General features: G+C 50.1%; 4 protein-coding genes across 16 annotated transcripts in view; 1 reads left to right on the top strand and 3 right to left on the bottom strand.

Annotated features, from left to right (window-relative positions):
- The window catches only part of LOC125950256 (uncharacterized), a 13,307-nt gene extending 1,875 nt beyond the window's left edge, over positions 1-11,432 (top strand). For 7 of the 8 annotated variants that reach the window (XM_049678070.1, XM_049678073.1, XM_049678074.1 and 4 more), the window contains 6 exons: positions 1-293; positions 371-753; positions 833-919; positions 994-1,097; positions 1,185-1,521; positions 1,595-11,432. The exon at positions 1-293 is cut by the window's left edge. In XM_049678070.1, the coding sequence (XP_049534027.1) occupies positions 1-293; positions 371-753; positions 833-919; positions 994-1,097; positions 1,185-1,521; positions 1,595-9,692 (9,302 nt within the window). In that variant the 3' untranslated portion in view covers positions 9,693-11,432. The remainder of the gene's footprint in view (positions 294-370; positions 754-832; positions 920-993; positions 1,098-1,184; positions 1,522-1,594) is intronic. The other variant, XM_049678067.1, reaches the window with a different exon arrangement.
- A 515-nt stretch (positions 11,433-11,947) lies between these two features.
- LOC125951377 (methyltransferase-like protein 17, mitochondrial) lies at positions 11,948-13,561 on the bottom strand. The gene is made up of 3 exons (XM_049680186.1): positions 12,568-13,561; positions 12,205-12,485; positions 11,948-12,131 (listed from the first exon to the last, which is right to left on the bottom strand). The coding sequence occupies exons 1-3, from the start codon at positions 13,513-13,515 to the stop codon at positions 12,011-12,013; spliced, it is 1,350 nt and encodes a 449-aa protein (XP_049536143.1). The 5' UTR covers positions 13,516-13,561; the 3' UTR covers positions 11,948-12,010.
- A 246-nt stretch (positions 13,562-13,807) lies between these two features.
- Positions 13,808-14,494, bottom strand: LOC125951397 (uncharacterized). Its single transcript, XM_049680217.1, has 3 exons — positions 14,389-14,494; positions 14,031-14,292; positions 13,808-13,963 (listed from the first exon to the last, which is right to left on the bottom strand). Exons 1-3 carry the CDS (start codon positions 14,492-14,494, stop codon positions 13,819-13,821), a joined length of 513 nt encoding a protein of 170 aa, XP_049536174.1. The 3' UTR covers positions 13,808-13,818.
- A 1,362-nt stretch (positions 14,495-15,856) lies between these two features.
- The window catches only part of LOC125950661 (uncharacterized), a 22,382-nt gene continuing 20,738 nt past the window's right edge, over positions 15,857-17,500 (bottom strand). For all 6 annotated transcript variants that reach the window (XM_049678849.1, XM_049678848.1, XM_049678847.1 and 3 more), the window contains exon 8: positions 15,857-17,500. This exon is cut by the window's right edge and continues 1,043 nt beyond it. The gene's annotated coding sequence lies outside the window, so the exon portion shown is untranslated.

Genomic DNA, 17,500 nt, shown 5'->3' with positions numbered 1-17,500 from the left:
TGACGAACGAGAGTAACCTTTCGCGGCTCGTTGCGAAAGCGGTCCGCGATTTGGGCGAGTTCGATGGCTCGACGCAAAAGTCGATCGAAAACTACGTTCAGCAGACGAACAACCTGCACATCACACCGGACACCGATTACCGCAGCGTGATCCGCAACTCGCTGCGCATAGCGCTCAGCGAGCAGACGGTGCTGCAGGAGGGCCGGCTCTACAAACCCGGACCCATCTTCAAGCCACAAACCAAACGCAAATCGACCTCACCGAAGAAACGGGGCTCCAAGCACCAGCTGGATGTAAGTGAAGTAAACACGACCACTGATAGGTCACAGGACTTACGGTAACTATCTAATCATTCTCTTCCTTGTTTTAGCGTTCGGTAGACGGAAGTGCATGTTTTGTGTGCCAGGAGGGGGACGGTAATGGGTCCGACGATGAAAGTTCAGAACCGTTGACGACCTGCAACGGGTGTGGCGTCGGATTGCACGACAGCTGCTCGACCAGCCACTGTCCGTCCGGTGGATCGAGGCATCCAACGGCCGTTCGATTGTCGCGCCTGGTGGAGAAGGGCAACGTGTGGAGCTGTGAAGAGTGCAAGTCGTGCGATGCGTGCGGTGACACGAGCCAGGACGAGGATGAAGATGAAACGCTCAAGGGTTCCTGGCTGCTCGACTGCTGGAGCTGCAAGAAATATTTTCACCTTTCCTGCCTCAACCCGCCACTAATGGACACGAAAAAACCGAAAGCTCCCTGGAGGTAAGCCGTAACAGCGTACACGGCTTAGAGCCTAGCGGACACTAACACGAAACGTTCTGTCTGTGTGTTCTACCCCTAGATGCTCCGATTGTCTAAGCCATTCAAAGGACAGTGATCGCAAGTCTAGCGTCATGCGGCCTATTACTAGTGAGAAGAAGCGCAAAAGGTAGGAATTACGTGCAAGCAAAAGAGGTATTGGATGATTGTAACGACGGTTTTCTTGTTTGCCGTTTTTGACAGATTGCTCACAGGAGACAACGAATCGAAGGGGGGAAGTGCGGATAGTACAGCTTTACCGGTACCTTACAAGCATCCTTATGATTCCCCTAGCGAGGATGCAATGGGTATGTACTAGAGAAAGAAATGGAGAGTGGATCTCTCTTCTTGGGCTAGCACTGTTATTTATCCGCAAATTATCATTATCGCTTCAGAGAAACAAACTCTACCGGATGGTGTGACGCCACAGGATGTTGAGCTGTACAAACACGTCCGAGAGCAGTCGACCAAGATCGTAGTAGGCGTATCGCGATCGTCAGGCAAAGCTCACGGTAGCAGTGGCGATGCTAATAGGGCAAGACACTTTTCACCCGATCGTCATCACACCCAGCAACAGCATGCTGCGATGGCAGCGAACAGCAACAGCAGCATATTGCAGCATTCCCCTTCGAAGCTGATGGCAGCGCAGGACCGTTGCCCGGCAGCGATCGAGTTCGGGAAGTACGAAATTGAGACCTGGTACTCGAGCCCATTTCCCCAGGAGTACGCACGGTAAGCCTGTCGAACGTAAACCGAACAAAGAACCTCTCAGCTGACGCACATTCTTTTCCTTCTGTCACTCCAGACTACCGAAGCTATTTCTCTGCGAATTCTGTCTCAAGTACACCAAAAGCAAGGCTGTGCTGCAGCGACATCAGGATAAGTGTTCGTGGCGTAATCCACCGGGAACGGAGATTTACCGGCACGACGGTGTGTCGGTGTTTGAGGTGGACGGCAATGCGAACAAAATCTATTGCCAGAACCTGTGCCTCCTGGCGAAGCTGTTCCTTGACCATAAAACGCTGTACTACGATGTGGAACCGTTCCTGTTCTACGTGCTCACGCGATACGATCGTAAGGGCTACCATCTGGTGGGTTACTTCTCGAAGGAGAAACACTGCCAGCAAAAGTACAATGTATCGTGCATCATGACGATGCCACAGTATCAACGCCAGGGCTATGGACGTTTCCTGATCGACTTCAGCTATCTTTTGAGCCGGGAAGAGGGCCAACCGGGCACACCGGAGAAGCCGCTGTCCGATCTCGGTCGAGTATCATACTACGCGTACTGGAAGTCGACCGTCTTGAACTTCCTTCAGGACCATCGGCCCGGCATACAGGGTGGCAGAAATGCGTTTTCACTGAAACAGATTTCGCAAGAGACGGGCATGGTCATTCCGGACATTGTGCTTGCGCTCCAGCTGCTTTCCTTCATCAAGTATCGCAAGATTGACCGTGGCGGTGGCTTCAAGATGTACCAGCCTCTCATCTGCATCGACTGGCGGCTGGTGGACAAGCAACACGAGCGTATGGTGCGCGCAAGGATGCGATTACGTATCGAGAAGGAGTGCCTTCGCTGGACGCCACTGTTCCTGAACTCGTGCGCATCCTATTCCGAGCTGGAAGCTGCCGGGGCGTTCGATATCAGCGGAATAGAAACAATCGCTAAGGTGGATGAAGAAGATGTTACGACTAAGCAGGAAGAATCAGACCACGAAACAAGCCACCTAGTAACGGTTCCAGAAGATGAGCAGGAAGCCACATCCGCCCCGCCCCAGCAACAGCGTGAACTAGGGAAGCGAAAACGACGAGAGAAAGGCGTCGGAAGCTCAGTGAGCGCACATGATGATACCGTAGCAGCACCGGTCAGCACCAGCGTGAGTCATGCGACACGCAGTAAAACGCCGCTAGAAGAAGATAATTCTGATGGCGATGAATCGCCAGCTGATGTGGTTGACGTTCGTGGTGCATCATCTGTAGCATCTGGTCGCAAACGGATACGTGGTGCGGATAAGGAATCAATCACCAAACGTACGAGTTCTGGTGGGGGAAACACCTTCGAGCGACTACGGAAACGACGGCGGCTCGATTCGGATGAAAACATGGAGGACAAATCCAGCAGTAGTTACACACCAAAAGAAGAGCCCTCACCAGTGTCCGGTCGTAGTAGTGCTTTACGAAGAAAACGGATGAACCTGCGCCTCTCGGATTCAGAGCAAGAAGGCACGGACAAGAGAGTTCATCCCAGAGGCAACAACCGATCAGTAGATCAGCAAACTACAGGCAACATGGTGATCGATGAGCAGGAACAGGAGCAGTGTAGTCGTTATGATGCTTCTGAGTCCGCTAGGCTAAAGCCCGATGTTGACAGTAATAGCCCCACTGTTGTAGCGGGAAAACGTGCCCTCGGAATGCGCAACTCGAAGCGACTGGCAAGTGCGAGTAGTCCGGCAAATCGTGCCGAAACGCCGGAACCGTCTTCCTCCTCCTCGACGTCGGCACCTCCTGTAGGGCTGGTGATGGTGGAGGATAAGGTGAAACCTTCTCGCGGTTCAACGACAGGCACGCTGAGACAGAAGCAACAACACATGGCGATGGGGATAGAAGCAGCAACATCTGCTCAATCCACAGCAGCTTCCGTCGCGGCTGCTGTTGCTTCATCGAAATCTCCATCATCATCGCCTGGCAAAAGGAGCTCCCACTCTGTCTGTGCCTCTCCTCCGGCTAACAATATCGGCAAAGGACGGCATAAAGTAGGACCTGCTACAATCGCAGCTGCAGCGCGTAATAAGAAACGATCAAGCAAGAAACCATCACATGCTGGTATGGTTGGAGATGCGACTGAAAGTTCGTCGGGCGAAGCGGACGATGAGGAAGAGGAGGAAGAGATGCGACGACCTGCGCTTGCGGCCGCCATGGGTACCACCGCCCCTATCGCTACAACCCCTGCTGTAGTTATGAAAAAATCACCCAGCAAATCATCGAGTGGCACTGCTAATGCCACAACAGCATCCAAAAGCTCTGCACGGCTTCGCGACCAATCGGTAAGCCCGGATGGCAAGCGAGGCGATACCGGCGCTGTTACTAAACGGTCAAAACCACACGATGCTGCTACACCTAACACGAACAGTAGTGCAACTGGCAGTAAATCTGTTGCTGCGATAAATCCGATGAACGATGAGAATCGAGAACCATCGAGTGAATGTGCATCTGATTCATTGTTGCATGCTGAGAGCCATAGCGATTCGATGGTAAATGATAGCAACGTAGTATCATCGAGAGAGATATCGCGTATGGTAACGGATCGCTCGCCACCACGTAAACGATCGTCACCGGAAACCAGCCATTCTGTTATAAGTCGAACATCGGTTGCATCGGAAGCCACAAACAACCAAACGCTGGTGCCACAGACTCATAGAAGTGAAGACATTATTAAAACGAGTCCCAGTAAGAATGACAAAACGGTGGACAGCGTCATTCTGCAAGCACCGCCAACGGCAACCACAAACGTTGTGAACCGTGATGAAAAACAACAGCAGACGATGGATAATGCATCAGGGATAACGACCGTTGCTACCACCAGCCAATCACAGTCAACACAGAGTGCTGTCGAGATCCAGAAGCCTATGGTTACACCCGATAGTGGCCATCAGACGACGCTCGGCAACGACGTCCATGGTTCTACAACCAGTGTCATCAGCGAAACATTAGTGAATGGAGTTGGCATCAATGAGAAGATCTCGGTGATAACGGAATCAAAAAACTGCCTAGCCAGTAGCACGGTTCGCAATCAAGCATCTAGTGGTGAGTCTATAAAACGCCAGTGTGATGAAAATGATACACCGTTCGAGAAATCCTTGGATAGTGGTCCTACGAAGGATACCGGTAGCGCGGAAATCTTGAATCAAACCGAGCATCAAACTGTGAGTGTGACCGCGGCGACGCCTGAAAGTAAGGAACGGACTGTGAGAAGCGTTGTGTCTTCTGATGGTAGTGATAGCGGCATACCTGGTGGCACAGGAACGGCTAGCAACAACACGGTCAGCGTTTTGAAGAGCAATGAGAACTACGATAAACATCACCATCACAAAGAAGACAATCGTCGGCCGAAGGTGATCGTCGATGTGCCATCTTCGACGCCAGCAGCTACGGTTGGTGGGACGAAGGACGAAGCTCAGAAGGCAGACGGGAGTACGGGTGCCGTTGCAGTCGAACCGGATGCTACAGTCACTCCAAATGATTCAAAACATTCAACCAAAAGCAGTAACGGTGAGCTGGGAATCATTCAACAGACGATGCAGCAACAACCGTCGTATCTGTCACAGCAACCAGTGCATCAATCGGTTAGTACTGGCGGTACTAGTAGCGTCACTAGCTCGAACGGAGGAGTGCATGAGATGGCGATGCATAAGAAGAAGTTTATGAAAACGATGGAAAGTGCCAACGAATCGGGTACGACGCCCAGCATTGCCACAAACAGTTCAACGACGAAGGTAGCAGCGTTGGATACATTCCAGACTACGGTTCCACCGGTGCCGAGTGCGGTCGATCAATCGGTGTCGGATCCTATGTCGGTGATTAAACAAAATGATGTTGCCTCTGGCAGCTCGGCAACGGCACAACCGACAACGCAGCAATCTCAAATGCAGCAGGTGATTGAGAGTGTCGTTGCCGGGAACGATACGAATGCAAAGGAACCGTACATCCTTTCAGCAGCAGCGCATTCGGTTCCTGTCTCCACCGCCATGGACACTGGTAAAGTGAATGTGGACGCCAAGAAGGAAAAATTAACAAACAGTAGCAGTGGCTCGAGTAATCCGACGTCTAAGGTATCAAAAAACGATTCATCGATCGGTATGCCTGAAAGCCGGCAGTCGGTGAAAGCGCAAACCCTAGCTGGAGGAGCTACCGCCGGAAACGGGTGTGCGGCGATTACCTCAACTTCGATGGCTGTCGTGACCAGTGCTGCATCCGTCATGTCGACTGACACATTGAATAGTAATCTCTACGGTGAGGTGCAAACCATTCCAACAAAGCGTGGCAAGGAGCGGACGAACAATAGCGCCCATGCCGGTGCAACAGTTGCAAACAATAGTGCTATGAGCCAGCACGAAGAAAGTGCCCCGCCTGTAACCAAAACCGGACGAGGATCTTCGTCCTCCAGTAGCGAACAACAGCAGTCGTCGAAACGATCGGCTTCGTCGACAGCAGCGAACAACGTCGCAGCTGCTACAAAGAATGACGGTGTATCGCCATCAACGTCAGTGGCTACTATGACTTCATCTTCGTCGAATGCTTCGATCAAGCGACCGGATACTGCTCGACGGGAGGCGATCAAGAATGTCTCGTCGGCATCAGTCTCAGCACCGGGATACGGGGGTAATGGAGGACCTCAATTAGCGAGCGGAACTACGACAACCAATACCATGAACCACTGCAAGGTGGCTCCCGACCAGCAGTATCTCATGACCTCCTCCAAAGTAGGCAATATTGGATTGATGGATGGTAACGGAGGTGGCGGTGCCACTGCGATTAACACTAATGGTGGTCCTATGCCGCCGAGCATGATGGGAACCATGGGCAGCACGATAGCTAGTGGTGGTGGTGGCGGTATGATGATGCACGGAACCGCTGGAATGGGAGGTGCGGTTGGAACACCGAAAGGTTCAAACTCAAGCTCTTCCGGTAGCGACTATGGTAATACGTTGATGGGCATGAACACAGCCACCAATGTTCCCTGTCGCCCTGACAAACAGCCAGCATCTAAGCATTCGGCAGCAGCTACAGTTACCGCTTCGATGCACGATCCCAAAACGACGATTGACCTGAACAAGGTAACGTCGCAGTTCCCGAGCATTAATCAACTGCCAAGCTATACGACGTCACAGTACTGGCAGATCGATCCTTACTATCACCAAGGGTATAACCTGTCCCACCTAGACACGGGCAACCAGAAATCACCGAACAAGTTCCATCTCGAACATCTTGCTACGAGCATGGCATACGGTAGCTTCCCTTCGAACCTTTACTCAACCTTTCAGCACCAGGAACAACAGTATCAACAGCAGGTCGCTCAGGCTCCGACGCCGACTCCTCCAACGTATCACACGAAAGAGCGTGGTTCAAACGTGAAGGCCGATCGGAAGGATGGCACGACGACCGCAAAACATGGCAAATCGAAATCATCCAGCGTTGCAAACGCGTCGACCGGTGCGGACGACGGTACCAGCAAGTACAAGGTCAGCAATCCGCCAACCGAAGTGCATCATCTTGCATCGCATTCCGCACAGCATCAGCATCAACAGCAGCAGCAACAACAGCAACAACAGCAGCAACAGCAGCAACAACAGCAGCAGCAGCAACAACAGCAGCAGCAGCAGCAGCAACAACAGGTGCAGCAGCAGCAGCAGCAGCAACAGCAACAGCAATTACAGCAACAGCAACAACATCAACAACAACTCTGTCCTTCACCATACGATGCTGGATTGATGTGCTCAAAGGGTATAAGTACTGCAAATCAGTATCATCATTTGGCTCCGGGCCAATTAGTGCAACATCCACAGCAACATCCTCCACAGCAACATCACCCTCAGCATCATCAGCATCAGCAACATCAGCAACATCAACACGCACAACAGCAACATCAACAACAACAGCAGCATCAGCAACAACAAACACATCCGCATCAACACCCTCAGCATCAACAGCAGCAGCAACAGCACAAATCGATCCAGAAGGGTCAGAAGAATGATCCTTCTTCGAACAAGCTCAATGATTCTTCGTGCATGGTGGCAGCTACCAAACAGCAGCAGGGAGCAACCGCTACCGAGCCCTCGGCATGCCATGGTGGAACGGTTCAGCAACAGCAGAACCTTCATTTGATGAAAGGCGCCTTTCCGGTAGCAACCGATCCAGATCTCCATTCAGATAACAGTGCCACCGGTGGCAATACGGTGGCAGCTGATATGAAGACAACAGCAATCGGCGGCGCAGGTGGAACACCAAATGATGTCCATTCCCTCGGCGTGTATACCCCAGAATCGACCAGTAACTCGGTCCAGAGTCTGCATCAGTACGGTCAGTGTGATATAGACGTCAGTCAATTGGGCCTGGAATCGCCGGCCAGCATCTCGAGCGATATGACGTCACAGAATTCAGCTGACGCTATTAGACCACCGAGTGTCGTATCACAGCATGTCGGACCTTACTCGGACTGTTCAGTACACCAGCAGCAGCAGCAGCAACAGCACCAACAGCAACATCAAACACAGATGCATATGAGTATGCACACGCACGTACCGGAAACAAGTCCTCAGCATCCAGCACAGCAGCAGCAACAGCAACAGATGACCATAATTGCTAACAATGCTGGAGCCGGTGCTGGTGGCGGTGGTGGCAACAATGGCAACAGGGGCAAACAACACCCTGCCCATTTGGCGCAGCAGCAGCAACAGCAGATACAACATGCGGGTGCCAGTGGTGGTCGAGGAGCAGGATCGCAAAGATCCTCTACTCCGAAGGTATCTCGCAACACGCCAACACCAGGTGGCAGTCAACAGCAGCGACATCAAAGCCGCACAACACCGCCAGTCGTAAGTAACGTCATTCAACCGATCGTAAGTCCTGGTCATCATCAACAGCATCAACAGCAACAGCAGCAGCAGCAGGCGGCCATGCAAGCAGCCAGTATGAACCAGCAGCAGCAGCAGCAGCAACAACAGCAGCAACAGCAGCAGCTGGCCCTGCAGCAACAAATGCATCAATCGTATGGGCAATCGCTGAACCACCAGGCACATTCACAGAACATGCATCAAGCGGCAGTTGCAGCGGCGGCAGCTGCATCAGGGGGCGGCGGTGGTTACCTTGGGCCACAGCTTGGCCTAGCTGGGCAGGGACCACCATACCATCCTCAGTCACCGACCTCGTACGGTAGCGTGATACAACATCGGATGTCGAACAATCATACACCGGCCAGCCTGCATAGCCCGCATCAGCGGTTGGGAGCCTCACCCGTGTCGTCCTGTGCCGTATCATCGGGCAACAATTTCTACGTCCAACAGCAGCAACAATCCAGTGTCTCGCATTCCGGTTCGCATACACCAATCCCACAGGCTCCGACGCCGGCACCAACGCCTACTCCAACTCCGACCCCTCACCTCGAGCCACAGTCATGCCAGGGTGCTGGGGCCGGTCAGTTGCAACAGCAGCAGCAACAAGGATCTCTGTCATGTCTTTCGAAACTACAGCAACTGACCACTAACGTTGATATCTGTAATTCACCCGTCACACCACCACCGTCCGCTCACCACGCTCCACATCCACATGGTCCCGGTGGAGCAGCAGCCGGCGGGCCAGCGGGTGGGGGTCCAACGGGAGGAGGACCCGGACCCGGTGCCAATAACATGGTCGCACAAAACGTGGCACGCAACATCTCTACGCCACCGATGCACTCGGCTCAAATGTCCACCATTAATTATCACAAATACTATACGAGCAACATGAACGTACCACCGACGATTGCAGCGCAAAATGCGGCGGCTGCCGCTGCTGCGGCCGGTGCAGCGCGTCGAAATGCTTCCAGTGCCCAGATACAACACATGGCCGCTGCCGCTGCCGCCAATACGTCCAGTCGCGTCAGTCCGAACGTAGCGATCAGTACGAATCTGATGTCACCGTATGGTTCCCTGAATGGGTACCGCATGACAGCTGCGCAATCGACCGGTACCGGTGGCTACATTGGCAGTCCGGCGGCTGGATTCATACAAAACCCCGCGCAGCTCGGTCCAGCCGTGCAGATGATGAACATGCAGTCCCAGTACCAGGATCCGAGTGCCATTCAGCGGGCTCAGCAGAACTCCATGTACTCTTCGTACTCGGCCTATCTGCCCGCCATGAGACGCTAGTCTAATGACGACAACGACGGTGAGGACGACGGTGAGCCTCGCATCCGAGAGGAACTGTGCAGGCGAGGACGATTTTCTCATATGAAAACCGCAAACCGTATAAAAATAGTAGCTAGCAAGATAAAAAGAAGTTGGTTCAGCGAACCTCACTCTTCAATCACAATCGCGCTCATTGGCATCATTGAGAACTCCTGTGTATTGAAAGCTCGATTTTGTTTACAGAACTTTGGGATAGAATGCAAGAAAGATGGTATTGCGATGATTGCAAAACTACTGATAAAGAAGTCTATGAGAAAATTTGAGGCACCGTGCGTAAAAGGCAATCGGATTGCGTTCCCTGGTTGGGACGGTTGGACGTTTGCACGTTGAAACGTTTTTTAAATCTTTTTACATTTCATTTTATTTAATTTTTGCAATGACACCAAGGATACATACACACAGGCTCTGAACTGAACTGTAAGGTTTTCGTTTGCGTTTTTTATTGCTTAAAAATATCATCAACACTAAACATAGTCTTTTGCTAAGCCAGTCAGTATATTCTAATCCATACACACCATCTTGTTTAGGGGTTGATTGTAGCAACAGTGATCAGGTCCGGCTTTTAATACATTTAGACACAGGAAAGGATTTGTTATAGAAACAGGCGTGGCGTCCCTAGGATTTTAAGAAACCCAGATTTTATGCAGTACCGGCGATAAGCAGGAGTGCCTCTGGCAGCGATTGCACTTGAAGAAGCTGGATCCGTGATGAATGAAGCGACGTGCGTATGAAGCTCGCCCGAACTCATCCAGACGGCAGATATGATTCTGTATCGCAGTCACTTCTGTTCACGATTGCGATCATTCCGCAGTGGTGGTGTCCTTCTGCCAGCGATCGATGGTCATCGTTTAGGTGACGCTGTTTAACGTAAGATACCTAAGGTAATGTCTGTGTACAAAGGTAAATGCAGGGGTGAAACAAAATGGTAAAACATACAGTAGTAAAAACAGGATAATCAAAACGCTCCGCTTGTAATTATAAACGTGTAGTTTGTCACTAGGCCGAACCTTGAACTCAAAACCGCGAAACGAACTGCGGGGACAGGTTGATTCGTTCGGGATTTCTGTTATCTCTTTGCATCCTGAGCACAATCCAAACGGTGCGTGCAGTTATTTTAATCGAATATTAAAGGTGGAGGCACATGCCTTTGATCTTTTTCAAACGGTTCATCCGACAAAGAAGAAGGGAAATGGCAAACTACTTAACACAAAGACACATCTAGCGGACGTAGTATGGCGTACGTTCGGCCGGACTGGAGACGGCGTGTGTTCCTAATCGCGTTTATTGCCTGATCGCGAATCAGGGTTTCTCGCCTAGCGTGGTAGAGAACATGCTCTATATTTGTTCTTAACAGCAGCAACAGCAGCAGCAGCCATCGCGCTTTATATTTAATTCGTTTATAGGTAATTATGGGCCCACCCTAGCTGGGACATTATTCGGGTGGTGTAGGAGGTGATACAGTTTTAAGTCATTGAATACAAACTGCATTAAGAACAAATGACGCGTTGAAAAAGAGTAAGAAAAGGTGAAAGTGGATGGAGACGGTGAAAATCCCTATAGATCACCGAATTGTACACATATGTTGTTTCACAAGAAGGTAATAAACAAAAATCATACGAGTATTTAAAACAATTCGATTGATTTTTTTTGTTATAATATTTAACTGCGGCGCTCATTGAGGCAATAGTTATCCAATAACATGGTTAGCCATTTAGTAACATAGGAATTAACGCCTCTCGTCATTGATACATATCACAACGGAGAGATAAGTGTCGCAACGGACACTAAAATAGTATTATTGAAAATTGAAAAGGTATGTAACTTTTACGGAATTATTATTGAGAGAGAAGTCGCAATGTTCTATTGCTTTACATTTTTATATCCACTGTACTGAATCAACCAACAATTTTGTGAAATGCTGCAGATAAAGAAGACATCAATGAATACCTTTTACAAGTCTGTTCGCAGAGACAAAAGTGAAACAGATCAAGTGCGAATCGATGTCACTAGCGCCGGTGCATGAAACTCGCATGGCTTAGGTGAAATGGACATATCATGAGAATTACAAATTACGACGAATTCTGGTTTTTTAGGTCTTGAGGATGGCCGGAGAGTAGTTGGCATGCTCAAATTGAAAAGGTATTTGTGTATCTACATTGATCCCAAAATCGCTGAGCATCGAAGCAAGCCAAACAAGTGTATCAAGGATACTCCAAAATCAGAGTAGATTTCTTCCGAACTACCATTTATTTCGAATTTCTCGTCTCCTTCGTGTACTTTCACTTTTCATCATCCGATGGCAGATGTTCCTCTGCCGTCAGGGTTTTGTCATCGGTCCATTGCACTTGCATGGGCAATAGATCACCCCAGCGGCTAGCCTTTGCACACCGATGAATCGTCCTGCAAACGCGAGGAAGCAGAGAAATAATAATTTATCCATCCCAACCAACCGGCAACAGGGGGTCGTACTTACTGGCCATGCTTTGTCGTGGTGAAGGTTGCATCGTGTAGCTTCCCATCGGCGGCACACACGTGACAGACACAATGCCTGGAGCGCACAGCCGTCGGCCGTACCAACCGTGGAAAGCCCTGCGCACTGTCCGGAGGGTTTTTCCGGTAAACCAAGTACGAGTAGAGTATAGTGCCGAACTGTTTCCCATCCGATGATGGAAAGCTGCGTGTGTAGGTTGCCTCAAAGTTACATGGTGTTCCGTCATCTAGAACAACTCGTGGACATACGGAACTGTGCGGACACTGTGATGAGAGGGAAAAGAGCTCTATGTATTAATGTGTGGTTCGTTTAGCCTAGCCATGCCTTGGCCTTGCGAAACCTTACCGGTGCAAACAGATGAGCATCACTCGTCTGATGCGCGCGACGAATATGGTTGCGGATGCCATCGAGCAACCGGAAGCCCGCATTCGTTCCTTGCTCGACAAAGATGAGATAGCGATCGAAGGTAGCGTACAGCTGATCGACCAATTCATATAGTTTTCTTCGAGATGGCTGATCGAACAGGCTGAAAGCGCTCATCACGATGTCGTACTTCCGATCGGGGCTAGCCGGAAGAAACTGTCGGTAGAACACGTTCCGCAACATCATGGCCCGATTAGGATCACCCTGGCGAAGCATCAGCTCGGCCAGATCGTTCATGTGGCGCGATTTATCAACGGACAGTATCTCAAACAGATGCTCTCGCCAAATCTGTGCCGCCGCCCAGGTGCCCGTACCCACGCCGGCTCCAAAGTCGAGAAAGCTGCGCGGCCTCAGGTCTGGATCTCGCTGGTTAATCTCCGTGAAAATACGCTGCAATACTGCATATTCCGCATCGGCACGGCCAACTAGCTGTGTCAGGCAGCTGTACTCATCGTGCATATCGAAGACGGATGATTGCTGCCGTCGTGCACTGCTCGGAACACGTTGCTCGCCCGCTGGAAGTTTGCCTCGGTTGGCCGGAGCATCGGTCGGCAGCCAGTGGCGGGAGCGTATGCAGTTTGATAGTCGCTGTCCATCGGTGATAAGGCTTTTGAGTGGATAATCTTTGGAACACTTCAAAATCGCTTCGTGAATCTCGGACGGTAAGGCCGTGTTGTTGCACCTGATCCGGCCGCGGTGTTTGCGTGGTTTTAGTCCCTCTTCACTGACGGCCTGTGCCGTGATACCGTCGAGGTCACATTTGATTTTGGTCGTGTACTGCACCTGGCTCAGTATGAGCGGTAGCTGGTTGCACAGGGGGTTCAACAGTCGTTCACAGCGGGTCCGTAGAGACCCCAAGATGTACCCCATTTTACGGCCAGAACCGGCGGCGGAACACGGATATTTTTGTTTACGTTTTCGGCGGCTGTCACTTGAGTTCAGGGCTCTGCGCCGTTCAATTTTTCAAAAAAATTAACCCTTTTCGTTGGCAGTTACTACTTGGAACTGGTTCTTGTTTTCGGACAAGAAATCAACTAAAGACTGGTTCTATTCATATCCAGGGAGCCATTTTTAAGTCAACTCATCGATATGCACGAGAAAATAATTTATTCTACAGAACTACCGTGGAATTAGATTAGTTTGAGGGAAAGGAACCGGGGGCTGAACCTCTTTTCATACAACCGCTTCATCGTAGTCCTCGATATCGTCCCCGGAGTCGATCTCTGCCTCGAGCGAAGGATTCACTGAACCACCGATCGTCTCGCCTGGCTTCATGAACTTCACTCCCTTATCACCTATCCGTAGACAGTTGAAGGAGCTGTAACGAGAATCACGTGTGTGAGTCTTATGGTCAGTAATGGTAGCAACGAGGTCCTTGAGCGTACCGCGAGAACAGTTCATATCCCTCGAAATTGCCATTCATTTCCATACACATGTGCATGTTCCGACCGACGAAGTAGACATCGTAGATGTTGGCGCACACCTCGATGAAATCGAACCGTGGTGGATGCACACAGATCGGCGCCGGATTTTTGCCACTGATCCGGCGCTTCGTCATCACGCGGTTGTTGAAGATCATGCGAAACTCAAACGCAAAGTCTTCCGGAATGTAGGTGATGTTGGCGCATCCGTTCATGCTGAACATGCCTGGCATTGTGAGGGGAGCACACAGGACACAGAAGGATAACGGTTTAATTCAGCAGTAGCATGGGAAGAACTTGTTGTAAAGAGTGTGGGACATACCGAGGCAACAGCTGCACAATCCGTTGTTGCATTTGCACGGACTCGATGGACCGAACAGTGGGTTCGCGGAAAAAGTGGGCAGTTGCTTCCCTTCCTGTTGATTCATCCCCGCTGCAGCAGCATCTCTGCTGAAAGCTGTTCGATGTAGGACACAACTTTCTAGTCATTAAATATTCACAATTTCCAAATTTTCATGCCCCTGCTCACTAGATGGTGATTGCTAGCCATTTAAACACTTTTAACAGGCAGAATCACCGAGTATTGTACGACAGGATCTACTTACATCGGAGCACAGAACGTAACTCCACCGCAGATGAGGGCTCCCAGCGACTCAGATCCGGTGCTGAGGCAACTCCACTTTTAGATGCAGCTCCTGCAACCAGTGCGAGAACGTACGATAGCACGATCACCACTTTGCGAGACATCTTGATGGGGGTGTGCTGGAAACCACTAGAAGGCAACACTAGTACGCTTTGCCCGTCCGGTGCACTTCAGTAACGAAAGTGAACGGACCAGATGAGCGCGGCGCACCAAAAGTGAAACTGATCGATCGTGTCGCTTCCGAGTGAAATTTCCTTTCGGCAAAGGAGGAAGCCAGTGTGAGATGAGAGAGGGGGCAAAACTTGTTGAGGGGACTTTTGCCTGCGATATGGTGATCGTCACCTCTTCTGCTGCTCTTCTGCAGCATCATCGGTGTTCGAGGGCTTTTATTCAAACCGAGCGCGATCTCCGCACGGTACCGGTTCCGGGACGCCGGGTTGGCGGTGGTGGAGCACTTATCTAACGAGCTCGGAGTTGTGACATCGTCACCTGAGGATAGCGCCGCACCGCAATCCGGCGAAAGTGGAATAGTTGTCGCCAGCATCATGAATGGAGTTCCTCAGATATTACTGACGCCGTGGGGGACAATCGGATAGAATTGTTTGTGGGGCATGTAGGTGCAAACTTACTCTGCATGTAATCTAGTGGGAAGTAAGTGACATAACGTGTTTACGCTAGTGATTCAGCAGCAGGTTATCGTTTAGTTTTCATAAAACAGTTTCGTGAAAAGTGGACGGTCACCCGTATGAGCTTGCTAATGGTAATTGCAACAATTAGACCGCAGTCTATCGCACGGTTCGATATAACGAGGATTCAACAACGAATCCGCGTTAGGCTTAGCCCATGCGGGTCCTTGTTGGCCGAGCATCCGGCAGACACTAATAACTCTCACGATAACAGGATGTACCGGCATGTTAGGCCAGTTGTTGCATCGCCCCGATGGTGTTTCGATTTGTGAGCTGTCTGGTGCTGTCACAGAAGCGATCATTACCTGTTGCCGTTAATTGCTTTCGACATTAATCAAGGGAACCGTTTGAACGGCAGAAGATCGTTAACGTAAGACGCTCGCTGTTGGTACGTATCCGGTAGTATCGGTTAAGTCGCAGTGGTCAGGCACATGTTGGATTCCATCGAGTGGTTTAAATTAGGAGACATTATAAAAAAGGTCAACGTCATATAGTTCAAGATACGCTTTTTATTAGCTCGTATGTCTTTTAATCATCCTACGCCCCTACCGTGTGCCCACTTTTTCCCAGATCGCATTACAGATTTTCCCCCGCTATTTCTTTCCCTTTGCCAAACGAACGTCGTCTTGAGAAACAAGCGTGAGATAGCGTCCCGTTTCTAATCTCTCTTACTGCACTAAACGCGAAACAGAATAACAATGTACAGGTAAATTAAACACAAAACACGATTAACGTAAATCACACACACACACACACACACACACCCTCTCTTCTCCCATCATTGCCATGTGCCGTTTTCCGCTGTTTTCCAATTGCTTTTTGCATTTCCGCAAGGAACATTTGCTCCAATGTTTTAAGGTACCGTCTGAAGGTATCGTGGAAATCGGTGGCTCGTCGTTCGTGACAGGTGGTTGTTGTTGGACTTCAGTGAACGCGTCGCCCCGGTTTTCTCCCCTCGATTGTGCCCCTTACATTCACTGACTATTCCCATTTCTCTTTTCCATGTATTTTGCATACATATCACAGACAGCTTGACCTGGCGTGCGCGCGCACCCACCACTCATCCTCATTTCTGATCACTCCAAGAAACACCGACACAAAATGATACATTCTCCCTGGGACTGGGTGCTCGATAAATCAACAATCACGGTCGAACCGAAGTACAAATAATCACGAAACAGACGGAAAACAAGGAACAAGGGTAGCTATTGTGCGCCATCCGTTCGGTTTACGGGGCCTTTTCGGCTAACTTAATGCAGCGAACGGTCTTTACGCGCCGTCAGACTACTAAGGATATTGGGGTTCAGTTTCAAATTGAAGCTTGGCTTCCCTGATTGCTGATCGGATGCTTTCATCTTTTAGTTAAATTGCCTTTTTGGGGTACAATCATATTGCACACCCTTATGGTCCACCGAAGCGGTGTATGTGTGTATGGTTTCCCACAACTCGCTTATATTGTTTGCTGCCATCCCTCGATCGCACTTGTTCAGGTGACATAGTTCGATGGCACGCAAATGGATGATGCAGGGTATAATGAAGCACGTGTTTCCTGCTTCTGCTGGACAACAACAGTGCACTGAAGGCGGTTGGAAGGGTTTCTAAAAGCAAAATACCCCCCGAGTGATAGCAATAGCAATTGACGCTGGTTTATGGAAAGGGGCGTTGTTCGTCCACCTCCCATGGTAATTACAATAAAAAAGCGAAAAAATGTTTCCACAAACGTTCAGACTATTGTATGTAGGTGTGAGTGTGTTTGCCGCTATATAGCACAAATAGTGTTCCTAGCAAACGCTCGTTCGCTCCCATTATAATCATGCATTGTATAAAAGAGAAGATTGGCCATAAGAGGCTGGACACTAGTTATGCTACGATCCGTCGGAAGATTCGGAAGGAACTACACAATGTCTAGTTTGGGGGGACTATTCAAAGACAGCGGACAGCGAGGCCCAATTTGAGCGGTCAAAACATCGTGTCTCCTCATGGTGAGGTGAGGTGTTGTTTGGCAAACTTCTATGCTGACACCTCAACTAATGTCAGCGTTGGTTCAACTAAATTAAAAATGGAACTAAATAGTCGCCAGTACCCAATGTTACTCCAACCCCCCT

Source organism: Anopheles darlingi, chromosome 2, assembly GCF_943734745.1.
Source record: "Anopheles darlingi chromosome 2, idAnoDarlMG_H_01, whole genome shotgun sequence".
Lineage (NCBI taxonomy): Eukaryota > Metazoa > Arthropoda > Insecta > Diptera > Culicidae > Anopheles > Anopheles darlingi.
Note: the sequence above shows the minus strand (reverse complement) of the source record. Positions and strands in the feature narration are given on the sequence as shown.